The 13,485-nt window shown below is 39.5% G+C and overlaps 1 protein-coding gene across 8 annotated transcripts in view; it reads left to right on the forward strand.

The window, feature by feature from the left end:
- Positions 1-13,485, forward strand: part of RHOT1 (ras homolog family member T1) — a 78,748-nt gene that overhangs the window by 27,795 nt on the left and 37,468 nt on the right. For all 8 annotated transcript variants that reach the window (XM_066263304.1, XM_066263308.1, XM_066263307.1 and 5 more), the window contains exons 4-8: positions 1,834-1,877; positions 2,087-2,140; positions 2,295-2,347; positions 9,836-9,944; positions 10,354-10,455. In XM_066263304.1, coding sequence (XP_066119401.1) covers positions 1,834-1,877; positions 2,087-2,140; positions 2,295-2,347; positions 9,836-9,944; positions 10,354-10,455 — 362 coding nt within the window. The remainder of the gene's footprint in view (positions 1-1,833; positions 1,878-2,086; positions 2,141-2,294; positions 2,348-9,835; positions 9,945-10,353; positions 10,456-13,485) is intronic.

The raw sequence follows: 13,485 nt of genomic DNA on the forward strand, positions 1-13,485 counted from the left end.
CAGTGGATAAAGCTTTGGCCTGGCATATGGATGTCCTGGTTTTGGTTCCTGGTCAGGGCCCACAGGAGAAGCAACCATCTGCTTCTTTCTCCTCTCCCTCTCCCCCTTCTTCCCCTTTTCCACTCCCACAGCCAGTGGCTCAATTGAGTCAAACGTCAGCCCAGGTGCTGAGGATAGCTCTGTTGGAGCACATCAGCCTCAGGTGCTAGAAAAGAAAAATAGCTCAGTACTTGAGCATCGGCCGCAGATGGGATTGCCGGGTAAACCTGGCTTGGGGAGCATGTGGGAGTCTACCTCACTATCTCCCCTCCTCTCACCTAAAAAACAACAACTCTACACACTACTGTTTGCTTTTTAATCATTTTATTTTGCTTTGTGCTGGGATTTTCTTTTTAAAGGGTCATTTGTAACATGTAACACTCTGATAGGTGATATTTATAATGGAGAAAGCTATGTGGAGGCTGAAAGTATATGGGAAATCTCTGTACCCTTCACTCAGTTTTGCTGTGAACCTGGTCTAAACAATAAAATCTATTTTAAAGAATGAGTATGACTACATTGGTAATACATTGTTTTGCTAAACTGATATCCCATAAAGCCTAAAAGAGAAATATTAGTACTGTGCAGTCTGAAACATGACTATATATTTAAACATATGAAGTGTGACTAGTCTAAATTGAAGTATGCTATAAGTATAAAATACAAGTGAATTTAGAAGACAGTATGAAACACAAATGTAAAATAGCTTAATAAATTTTCTGAGTACATACTGAAATTTTAATATTTTTGATATTTTGGGTTAAATAAAAGAGTAATTTTACCTGTTTCTTTTTACTTTTCTTGAAGTGACTACTAGAAAATTAAAAATTACATATATATACTCGCGTTATATTTCTGCCAGACAGCTCTGGACTATCCTAGAAGCTGAGGGGCGTTGGATGCTTCCTGCTGCCGTCTCATAACTAACTTTATTTATAGAATTATTCTTTTTTTTTTTTGAATTATTCTTTTTTTCATATGTGTAGCCATATAATTAGATTCACTTCAATGTTAGAATTGGAGCCTTAACTCATTGACTACTCCACATATGAAAAGATATTGAAGATGGCCAATTATTTAGCCTAGTATAAAGTGTGGTGGAACTCCTTTATGACATCAGTTTGTATGTCAGAAATAACAGGCATTTGGGGGAAAACATTTAATGTGAGATGATATAAATTAGTCAATGGCTTTGCTCTTTATTTGTGTGCATCTTCATTTTATCTATATCATGCCTATCTTGTACAAGTTGGGATTAAAGGCACATTCCACCCATTGAGACCAGTCTGGCCAGAGATGCAAAGAGGGAGTTCTTAATTCATCATTGTCATGCTCTTCTTTTGCTTTGGGGGCCTGGTTAATATTACTCATGTGTCCTATCTAGATCTTAACCTTGTATTTCTCATGTGGCCTTTTAACCTTGTGTGGATAGACTCTTTGTCTAAGTTTCTGACTTTTCAGCACCCAGTTTTCTAGCTTGGGCTTCTGATCTCTCAGCCTGACCCTTCTCCACTCTGGGTCAGATGCTGGCCTAGATTTATAACACAATGCCTTCTGCTCTTCTGTGTCTGCGTTGTCCTCTTAGAAACTTGTCTTTCAGTGCCAGCCAGCTTCCTGACTCTTTCTTTCCCCTGGCTTGCCCTTGTCTTTGCCCCCTAGTTTGGCACGATACCATGACATGAGAAATGAGGGGTGTTTGGAGGGATGTTAGATGGGTGTTGCATAGATTTTAGCATGGCCATTTGTTTTTGTGGACATGTAAAATATGAAACTTTTTTACTTTGTCATTTGTAGAAGCAGAACAGAGTGATGAACAGCTTCATCAAGAAATATCGCAGGTGCGTTAAAAAACAGTTGTAGGTTTATTGTGGGAAAACAGTGATGATTCTAAGTCTGCCTTTTTCATTCTCTCACTCGTTTTGCTGTTATTGCTGACTTTGAGTATGTATTTTTGCTGTAAGTCCTTAGGGACTTTTTTCTCTTAGAGGCATGCTAAGTTACTCTCATTATCACAAAAATACTATTAATTTGTTAATTTTTCTCGTAGGCTAATGTCATCTGCATAGTTTATGCTGTTAACAACAAGCATTCTATTGATAAGGTATGAATATGTGACTTTTTTCACAGATTTAGTTAAATTTCAGTGGGGACACTTTCAAAATTGATTCTCAATTTAGAATTTTAGGGGTGTAAGAGCCAGGTATTTTTCAAAACAGATCTTCATATGGCTTAGCTCTTGTTAATTTTCATTTTAGGTAACAAGTCGATGGATCCCTCTCATAAATGAAAGAACAGACAAAGACAGCAGGTATTTTTCTCTCTCAAATTTTGCATATTGAAAAGTTTCAAACTTACAGGGAAGTTGAAAGAGGTAGTACAATGAACATCTGTAAATCCTTATCTTATAATAAATCCACCAGTGGCTAACATTTTGCCACATTTGTTTATCTATAGGACTGTCTCCCTGTTTGCATACATGCTCCTTTTTGGAGAGGAATTATTTGAGGCAGCACAAATATTTGAGAGCAAAGCACAGAATAGAGCTCTGATACTGTAGTGACTCACAATTTCAGACATAAATATTTTGGTAATTAATCTTACATTTCTATTTCTCAAACCGCTGCTTGAAGAGTCTCAGCTTTAAAATTCCATTCCTCTTCACCTGCACTGTATGTGCCCACACACCTGACCTCCCCCTTTAGTGAGGAATGGAATTCTCCCGAGTCATTGATTGATTGCTCACAGTGTGGTGTAGGGACGAGCACTGGACTTGGAGGAAAGGGAACGACCTTTGAAATCTGGTTTGGCTGCTTATGAGCTTTAGGACTTTGACTTCATTGAGCCTGTTTCCTCAATTGTAAGCAGAAATGAGGATAACACCTGTGGTGGTTATTTTAAGACTCCGATGAAACAATGCATGTATGAGTACTTTATAGTTCTCTAAAAACTCTAGGGCTTTTCATTTAGGAATTTATATAGGGACATTTCTTTGAGATTCTTTGGAAGGTACACACACAGACACACATATGATGGGGAAAGCGAGAGAACCCACATTCTGGTTTTTCCTGAGCAGAATGATAGTTCTCAATATATATGCTTTGAGGTTTAAGTCAAAATGGAGACAAAACATTTTTCTTGCAGTGTTATGTAATTGAACATGTTATTTATGAAGCATTTGAGTTTTTTAAACGTTAGAAAAGCAGACTAATCTCTATATTGTACACATCTGGTCCTTTGCTGAATTTTTTAGTGGGCATTTCTTGTGCTTTGAAACCTAAGATCTGGTTGTAAACAGATGAATGTAAGGTCACCCTGTGTCACATATTTACATATAGGGGACTTTGTGACTAAGCTAGCTTTGTATATGCTATGCCTTGCAGCTCTGATGGCTTGTCTTTGGTTTTAAACTTTGTGGGGATTTACTGTCAAGGTAGAAAGAACAGATTGACACTATCCAGTGCAATAGCTTCTAGTCAGTTGTGACAATTTATCATTAAGTAAAATGAAATAAACTAAAAAATTCAGTTTCTTCTTTCTTTCTTTTTTTTTTTTTTTTTTTTTTTTTACAGAGGCAGAGATAGACAGGGACAGACAGACAGGAACAGAGAGAGATGAGAAGCATCAATCATCAGTTTCTCGTTGCGCGTTGCGACTTCTTAGTTGTTCATTGATTGCTTTCTCACATGTGCCTTGACCGTGGGCCTTCAGCAGACCGAGTAACCCCTTGCTGGAGCCAGCGACCTTGGGTCCAAGCTGGCGAGCTCTTTGCTCAAGCCAGATGAGCCCGCGCGCGACCTTGGAGTCTCGAACCTGGGTCCTTCCGCATCCCAGTCCGACGCTCTATCCACTGCGCCACCGCCTGGTCAGGCTCTTCTTTCTTTTTATTGATTTTAGAGAGAGAGGTAAAAAGAGAGACACACAAAGAACGAGAGAGAGCAAGAGAGAGAGAGAGAGAGAGAACCGCCCTGTCCAGTTGGCTCAGCTGTAGAGCATCAGCTGGCATGTGGAAGTCCTAGGTTTGATTCCTGGCCAGGGTACACAGGATAGGTGACTATCTGCTTCTCCACTCCTCTCCTTCCACTTCTCTCTCTCTCTCTCTCTCTCTCTCTCTCTTCCCCATCAATTTTGTTGTTTCACTTATTTATGCATTCATTGGTTGATTCTTGTGCCCTGACTGGGGATCGAACCTGCAACCTTTGTCTATTGAGATGACGCTCTGATCAACTGAGCTATCTGGCCAGGGCTTTTTTTTTTAAAGTAAAGATTCAGTTTCTTGAACACTCTTAGCCACATTTCAAGTGCTCAGAAGCTACTTGTGGCTAGTGATTACAGTAATGAGTAGTACTTACAAGGAACATTTCTGTCATCGCAGAAAGGTGTATTAGACAGGGCTGCCTTAGAGGATCCTACACCTGTATTCTCCTGACACTTGCTCTTCCTGCTAATTACTTAAGCTGTTTCCAGGAGGAACTCTTCAGAGAAGGCACTTTTGCCAGGATCTATCAAACACCAGCTTGGACCAAGCTTTAGTATGACAGCTTCCGACAATGCTGTGGTTAGTTTTCCAACCCTTATACTATTATCTGAAAGTGGCTTTTGACATTTGAAGATCTAATTGAGCTTCCTTGGGTGTGGCTATATTTTTCCCTTTTTGAATCATATGAGCATACTTACTTTTTTATGGTCGACTTATCTCATCTTAAGGTAGTCTGTTTCTTTATTATATGGCCCTTATACTTTTTTTGTGTGTGTATTTTTCTGAAGTGAGAAGCGGGGAGGCAGAGACAGACTCCCACATATGCCCAACTGGGATCCACCCGGCATGCCCACCAGGGGGCGATGCTCTGCCCTACTGGGCCACTGCTCCATTGCAACCAGAACCATTTTAGCACTTGAGGCAGAGGTTATAGAGTAGGGGTCCCCAAATTTTTTACACGGGGCCAGTTCACTGTCCCTCAGACTGTTGGAGGGCCAGACTAAAAAAAAAACAACTATGAACAAATCCCTATGCACACTGCACATATCTTATTTTAAAGTAAAAAAACAAAACAGGAACAAATACAATATTTAAAATAAATAACAAGTAAATTTAAATCAACAAACTGACCAGTATTTCAATGGGAACTATGCTCCTTTCACTGACCACCAATGAAAGAGGTGCCCCTTCCGGAAGTGTGGCGGGGGCCGGATAAATGGCCTTAGGGGGCTGCATGCGGCCCGCGGGCTGTAGTTTGGGGACCCCTGTCATTGAGCCATCCTCAGCGCCCAGGCTAGCTTTGCTCCAGTGGAGCCTTGGCTGCGGGAGGGGAAGAGAGAGATAGAGCAAAAGGAGGGAGGGAAGGGTGGAGAAGCAGATGGGTGCTTCTCCTGTGTGCCTTGACTGGGAATCAAACCCAGGAATTCCATATGCTGGGCCGACGCTCTACTGCTGAGCCAACTGGCTAGGGTGGCCCTTATACTTTTTAATACCTTCCTCCCTTAAGTTTATATTTGTTACACATATATTCTTCCTTAGGACTTCCTTGGACTATTGTTACAGTGTTTAAAAACATTTTTTTCATTAAGGTATAGTTGGCCTACAATATTATATTTGTTTTCAAGTATACAACAAAGTAATTAAAAATTTATATACCTTATGATGTGATCACCAGACTAAGTCTAGTAATCATCTGTTACTGTGCAAAGTTATTACACAATTGTTGACTGTGTTCCCTGTGCCGTACACTACATCTTCGAGGTTTATTTATTTTATAACTGGAAGTTGGTACCTTTTATTCTCCTTCATCTTTTTTTTTTTTCTTTTTTTTTTTTTTCTTTTCTTTTTTTTTTTTTTTTCATTTTTCTGAAGCTGGAAACAGGGAGAGACAGTCAGACAGACTCCCGCATGCGCCCGACCGGGATCCACCCGGCCCGCCCACCAGGGGCGGTGCTCTGCCCCCCAGGGGGCGATGCTCTGCCCATCCTGGGCGTCGCCATATTGCGACCAGAGCCACTCTAGCGCCTGAGGCAGAGGCCACAGAGCCATGCCCAGCGCCCGGGCCATCTCTGCTCCAATGGAGCCTTGGCTGCGGGAGGGGAAGAGAGAGACAGAGAGGAAAGCGCGGCGGAGGGGTGGAGAAGCAAATGGGCGCTTCTCCTGTGTGCCCTGGCCGGGAATCGAACCCGGGTCCTCCGCACGCTAGGCCGACGCTCTACCGCTGAGCCAACCGGCCAGGGCCTCCTTCATCTTTTTCTCTCATGCCCCCACCCCCTGTTACAGTGGTTCTTTTTTTTTTTTTTTTTTAAATACACATTATTTTATTTTTTTTTATTTTTTATTTTTTTTATAATTTTATTTTTTTAATGGGGTGACATCAATAAATCAGGATACATATATTCAAAGATAACAAGTCCAGGTTATCTTGTCGTTCAATTATGTTGCATACCCACCACCCAAAGTCAGATTGTCCTCTGTCACCTTCTATCTTGTTTTCTTTGTGCCCCTCCCCACCCCCTATCCCTCTCCCATTCCCCCCTCCCCCCCGTAACCACCACACTCTTATCAATGTCTCTTAGTTTCACTATTATGTCCCACCTACGTATGGAATAATACAGTTCCTGTTTTTTTCTGATTTACTTATTTCGCTTCGTATCATGTTATCAAGATCCCACCATTTTGCTGTAAATGTTCCGATGTCATCATTTCTTATGGCTGAGTAGTATTCCATAGTGTATATGTGCCACATCTTCTTTATCCAGTCATCTATTGATGGGCTTTTTGGTTGTTTCCATGTCCTGGCCACTGTGAACAATGCTGCAATAAACATGGGGCTGCATGTGTCTTTACGTATCAATGTTTCTGAGTTTTGGGGATATATACCCAGTAGAGGGATTGCTGGGTCATAAGGTAGTTCTATTTTCAGTTTTTTGAGGAACCACCATACTTTCTTCCATAATGGTTGTACTACTTTACATTCCCACCAACAGTGTATGAGGGTTCCTTTTTCTCCACAGCCTCTCCAACATTTGCTATTACCTGACTTGCTAATAACAGCTAATCGAACAGGTGTGAGGTGGTATCTCATTGCCGTTTTGATTTGCATTTCTCTAATAGCTAAAGAAGATGAGCATCTTTTCATATATCTGTTGGCCATTTGTATTTCTTCCTGGGAGAAGTGTCTATTCATATCCTCTTCCCATTTTTTTATTGGATTGTTTGTTTGTTTGTTGTTGAGTTTTATGAGTTCTTTGTATATTTTGGATATTAGGCCCTTATCTGAGCTGTTGTTTGAAAATATCATTTCCCATTTAGTTGGCTTTCTGTTTATTTTGTTATCAGTTTCCCTTGCTGAGCAAAAACTTCTTAGTCTGATGTAGTCCCATTCATTAATTTTTGCCTTCACTTCTCTTGCCATTGGAGTCAAATTCATAAAATGCTCTTTAAAACCCAGGTCCATGAGTTGAGTACCTATGTCTTCTTCTATGTACTTAATTGTTTCAGGTCTTATGTTTAGATCTTTGATCCATTTTGAGTTAATTTTTGTACAGGGGGAGAGACTGTAGTCCAGTTTCATTCTTTTGCATGTGGCTTTCCAGTTTTCCCAGCACCATTTATTGAAGAGGCTTTCTTTTCTCCATTGTGTGTTGTTGGCCCCTTTATCAAAAATTATTTGACTATATATATGTGGTTTTATTTCTGGACTTTCTATTCTGTTCCATTGGTCTGAGTGTCTATTTTTCTGCCAATACCATGCTGTTTTGATTGTCGTGGCCCTATAATAGAGTTTGAAGTCAGGTATTGTTATGCCCCCAGCTTCATTCTTTTTCTTTAGGATTGCTTTGGCTATTCGGGGTTTTTTATAGTTCCATATAAATCTGATGATTTTTTGCTCTATTTCTTTAAAAAATGTCATTGGAATTTTGATGGGAATTGCATTAAATTTGTATATTGCTTTGGGTAATATAGCCATCTTGATTATATTTATTCTTCCTAGTACAGTGGTTCTTAATTGGGAGTGCCCATTACTGTCATCTGAGGTACTTAAAAAATATATATAGATGCTTTTGCCCCACCCCTGGAGTTTTAAAATTAGTAGATTTGGAGTAGGGCTTGGACATGTTATTTTTTAAAGCTCCCTAAATTATTCTGAGAACACTATTGATTGCAGATCAGTACATTTTTTGGAAACTCCTCTGGCTCTGTCAGGAGTCTATATTTGGGTTAAGTGGATCAGCTCTGTTATGCATAACTACACTAGGGGGTAAATAAATCCGTGCAAATATTTCTTTTGCAGTCTGGAGTTCCATCAAGATGATTTGTTTTCCCTCCAGAATCTCTTGCAGGGGCACGAATGACAGTTCTCCACTAGGCTTCTATACCCATTTAGATTTCTGATAGGTCTGTCAGATTTAACTTGTTTGAAATAAAATCCTTAATTCCCTGCCTGCTTTCCCCAGCCCACTCCACCAAAAAAAAAAAAAAAAAACAACTCTCAATCTTTTCTGTTTTAGGATATATACTCATTTTGTCTCGGTAAAAACCTATAGGTTTTTTGTTTTTGTTTTTCCTTTCCATCAACCTCCATATCTAATCTATCAGCTGTGTCGTACATATCATCCTGTAAATATTTCACTGTGTATCTCTAAAAGACAACAAATGACTTCACATTAAAAGGTCCATCAGGCTTTGGATGATGGCTCGGGTGGTTAAGAGTGTCATCCTGGTATGCAGAGGTTGCAGGTTCGATCCTGGTCGGGCACATACAGAAACAGATCGAAGGGCCTCACCCTATCTCTCCCTTTTTCCTCTCTCTATAAAAGTAATAAATAAATTTTTTAAAATAATAAAAATAAAAGGTCCATCAGATCATGTCATTTCCCCGGTAGCTTCCCATTTGACACTTTTTATGAAACCTACACTCCTTACTACGTCTGTAAGTCCTACGTGTCTGGTCTTTGCTCCTCTCTCCAGCCCCATTTCATACCTCTTCTCTTTGGCTCAGGACTTCCCAGCCACTCGCACATTTTCTTGTTCTTTGGACTAATCAGGATATATTTTCAATTTGGGGCCTTTGTACATGCTGTTCTTTCTTCCCGGCCAGCTCTTCCCTAGATTCCATTTCATCCTTCACTCCTTGACTCAAGTGCCACTTTGTCAGAGAGTTTTCTTTGATTATCACATATAATTAGTTCCTTTTCTTCATTACTCTATCCCATATCCCCCTATTTATTTTCTTCATAGCACTTACAGAATTGGAAATTGTCTTTTTTTTTTTTTTTGACAGAGAGAGGGATAGATAGGGACAGACAGACAGGAAGGGAGACAGATAAGAAGCATCAGTTTTTCATTGTGGCTCTTTAGTGGTTCATTGATTGCTTTCTCATATGTGCCTTGATTGTGGGGCTACAGCAGACTGAGTAACCCCACGCTCAAGCTGGCGACCTTGGGGTCTCAAATCTGGGTCCTCCGCATCCTAGTCTGATGCCCTATCCATTGCGCCACTGTCTGGTCAGGCGGGAATTGTCTTGTTTGTTTATTTGCTTATTGTCCATTTTCTGATTTTCACTATTGGAATGGGGAGGGGCTCTGTTTGCCTTGTGTCCTTAATGCCTACAACAGTACCTGGCTTATAATAGGTACTCAATAAATACTTGTTGAATATGCTCCCTAGTGGGCTTAAGCTGACTACAATAGAGAGTTCATATTGGGGAGATTTAAGTAAAGCTTATTTGTTAGAAAGGGTTATGATGTACATTAAAATATAAGTAATATTTTTTTTGCCTTCCTTATTATTACAATGTGCCCTGTTTATTTCAGGCTGCCTTTGATATTGGTTGGGAACAAATCTGATCTAGTGGAATACAGTAGTATGGAGACCATCCTTCCTATTATGAACCAGTACACAGAAATAGAAACCTGTGTGGAGGTATGCCTTACTTGATTTTGAAATGTACTGTTTGTGAATTCTCACTAAATTGAGGTGTGGAATAGGAGTGGGGGAGATGTGGGAGGGAATGCGTTTCCTGCAATTTGTGAAGTCAGCTAAATCAAATAAAACAGAGAACTTGAAGTTGGCCTTTGAGCTTTTTGTAAACAATTATCTTGTGATAACCGCTAAGAAAAACTCATTTTTCAGTTTCTTCTCATTCAGGTAGTGACCCTGCTTAGCTTCCGAGATCAGACGAGATTGGGAGCGTTCAGGGTGGTATGGCTGTAGACTCAGTTTCTTCAAGAAATAGTATTACTTTATATTGAGAGTTTTAAAATTGCTTTTAGCTCTCATAATTGCTTCAGAGTGTAAAATTTTAAATTTTTATTATTATTATTTTTTTTAGTGTTCAGCAAAAAACCTGAAGAACATATCAGAGCTCTTTTATTATGCACAGAAAGCTGTTCTTCATCCTACAGGGCCCTTGTACTGCCCAGAAGAGAAAGAGGTAACCAGCCCTGACCCTTCCGTTTGTGTTAGTAGGGGTTGGAATATGTAGGTAGTAGCTAGTATGGCAGGTATTTTTAGTACCTCTTAAGTATTGTTGTAAACTTCTGAAATTTAAATTTATTTCTTATTATATTTTCTAGGTACTTTTTTTCAAAGATATTTACATTAAATATTTAGAAAAATATTTCAGATCAAATACGATTTAAGGAAATGCCATTAGAACAGACAGAAGAATTGGCAGTAACAAAAAAAAATCTAGAAAAAAAAAATCTAGGCCTGACCAGGCGGTAGCTTAGTGGGTAGAGTGTCGGATTGGAGATGCGGAGGACCCAGGTTCAAGACCCCAAGGTTGCCAGCGCGGGCTCATCTAGTTTGAGCAAAGTTCACCAGCTTGGACCCAAGGTCACTGGCTAGAGCAAGGGGTTACTCAGTCTGCTGTAGTCCCACGGTCAAGGCACATATGAGAAAGCAATCAATCAATGAACAACTAAAGTGCCACAACAAAAACTGATGATTGATGCTTCTCATCTCTCTTCGTTCTGTCTGTCCCTATTTATCCCTCTCTCTGACTCTGTAAGAAAGAAAAAAAAATCCAGATTTACTGTATTTACCTGTGTATAAGGCACACCCTTTTCCAAAAAATTTGGGGTCTAAAACTAGGTACGTCTTATACCAGGGGTCCCCAAACTTTTTACACAGGGGGCCAGTTCACTGTCCCTCAGACCATTGGAGGGCCGGACTATTAAAAAAACTATGAACAAATCCCTATGCACACTGCACAGATCTTATTTTAAAGTAAAAAAAAAACAAAACGAGAACAAATACAATATTTAAAATAAATAACAAGTAAATTTAAATCAACAAACTGACCAGTATTTAAATGGGAACTATGCTCCTCTCACTGACCACCAATGAAAGAGGTGCTCCTTCCAGAAGTGCGGCAGGGGCCGGATAAATGGCCTCAGGGGGCCGCATGTGGCCCGGGGGCCGTAGTTTGGGGACCCCTGTCTTATACAGTGGTTGTAGTTTTTTACTTGCGTTTTCCACTTTTTCATGCGGATGAGGAGTTGTATGAATTTTATGATGAATAAAACTTGAGTTTAATAACTTTATATAATACATTTTTTTCAAATTTCGGTGTCTTATATCTATATAGGAGTGTACATGGGGAAATATGGTAGCTAATGGTCTTACTTTGCTACTTACTATAAAGCCCATAAACTTAAAACCATACACAAAGGAAAAATTTCTGTAGTTACTTGATGTGGTTACTACATGTAATGCAAATTCATTACTCCCTTTTCTTTCATAGCCAATAAACAGTAATTTCTTACCAAAATATCTAAAATTGAACAATATTTTGCCATATACTTTTTAAATTAATTATTTAATTAAGCTATAACTCACATGTCATAAAATTTACCATTTTAAAGTGTCCAATTCAGTGGTTTTTAGTATAATCACACAGTAGTGATTACTGCTGTCTAATTTTAGAACATTCATTATCCCCAGAAAGAAAACCATTAGTAGTCACTCCCATTCCCCCTGACATCGGCAACCAGTAATCTACTTTCTGTCTGTGGATTTGCCTTTTATGGACATTTCATGTAAATGGATTTATACAGTATGTGGTCTTTGTGTTTGGCTTCTTTTACATAGCATAATAATGTTTTGGGGGTACATCCATGTTATAGTATGTGTTATTGTTTCATTCCTTTTAATGTCTAAATAATACTTTATTGTTTGGATATATTCCACATTCTGTTTATCCATTCTTCTGTTGATGGACTTTGTGTTTTTCCACTTTTTGTCCATTGTGACTGTAACTGCTATGAACATTAACATAGAAGTTTGGGTCCTTGTCAGTTGGCTCAGTGGTAGAGCATCAATGTGGCATATGGGTGTCCCAGGTTCAATTCCTGGCCAGGGCACACAGGAGAGGTGACCATCTTCTTCTCTACCCCTCCTCCTCTCCCTACTCTCTCTTCTTCCTCTCTTCTTCTCTTCCTTTCTTCCCTTCCTGTAGCCATGGCTTGATTGGTTTGAGCACATTGGACTTGGGTGCTGAGGATGGCTCCATGGAACCTCTGCCTCAGGCTCTAAATATAGCTTGGTTGCCAGCATAGCCCCAGATGGGCAGTCATTGGCCCTAGACAGAGGCTGCTGGGTGGGTCCTGGTCAGGGTACATGCGGGAGCCTTTCTTTCTTTCTCCCCTTTCACTTGGAAAAGAAGAAAAAAAAAACATACAAAAATCATACCAAAAAAGTTTAAATATCTGTTTTCAATTCCTTTGATGAGTATATTTAGGAATGAAATTGCTAGATCACATGATAATTCTGTATTTAACTTATTGAGGAATCACTAAATTATATGAAGTTTCCAGTTTCTCCACATCTTTGCCAACACTTGCTATTCTCTCCCTTTCACCACTTTATTATTATAGCCATCCGAGTAGATGTGAATGGTAGCTCACTGTTGTTTTGATTTGCATTTCCCTAATGGGAATTTTAAGAAATTTATAAACAAATATATATATTTTTAAATTGCAGATTTTTTCCGGGAAAAGTTTATAGTATAAGACAGGTGAATGGTTGGCTGAATTTGACCTCTGTGGCAAATTTGGCCAGCCACTTGTTTTTGTATAGCCTAAGCTAAAAATACATGTTACATTTTTTTTTGGTTTTTTTTTCATGTTACATTTTTTAATGATTGCAAAAAAAAATCAAAGGAATTCCTATTTTGTGATATGGGAATATTATGCGCATTTAGAACTCGTTCATAAATTTTTATGTAACACAGCCATGCTCGTTTATGTTTGTCTATGGCTGCTGTCCTGCGGCAAAGACAGAGTTGAGTAGTTGCCATAGCACTTGTATGTGGTACTCGGGTCCCTCCTCAGGGCTGACGTGCACAGCTGAAGTGCAGAGTGCTGCCTGGAGCACTGCTGATTGCACTGACGCAGTTATAACTTGACAGTGTTTCCAGTACCATGAGTGTCCCTGTACTGTGACGTTTTATTTTATTGTC

This window comes from Saccopteryx bilineata, chromosome 2 (genome assembly GCF_036850765.1).
Source record: "Saccopteryx bilineata isolate mSacBil1 chromosome 2, mSacBil1_pri_phased_curated, whole genome shotgun sequence".
NCBI lineage: Eukaryota > Metazoa > Chordata > Mammalia > Chiroptera > Emballonuridae > Saccopteryx > Saccopteryx bilineata.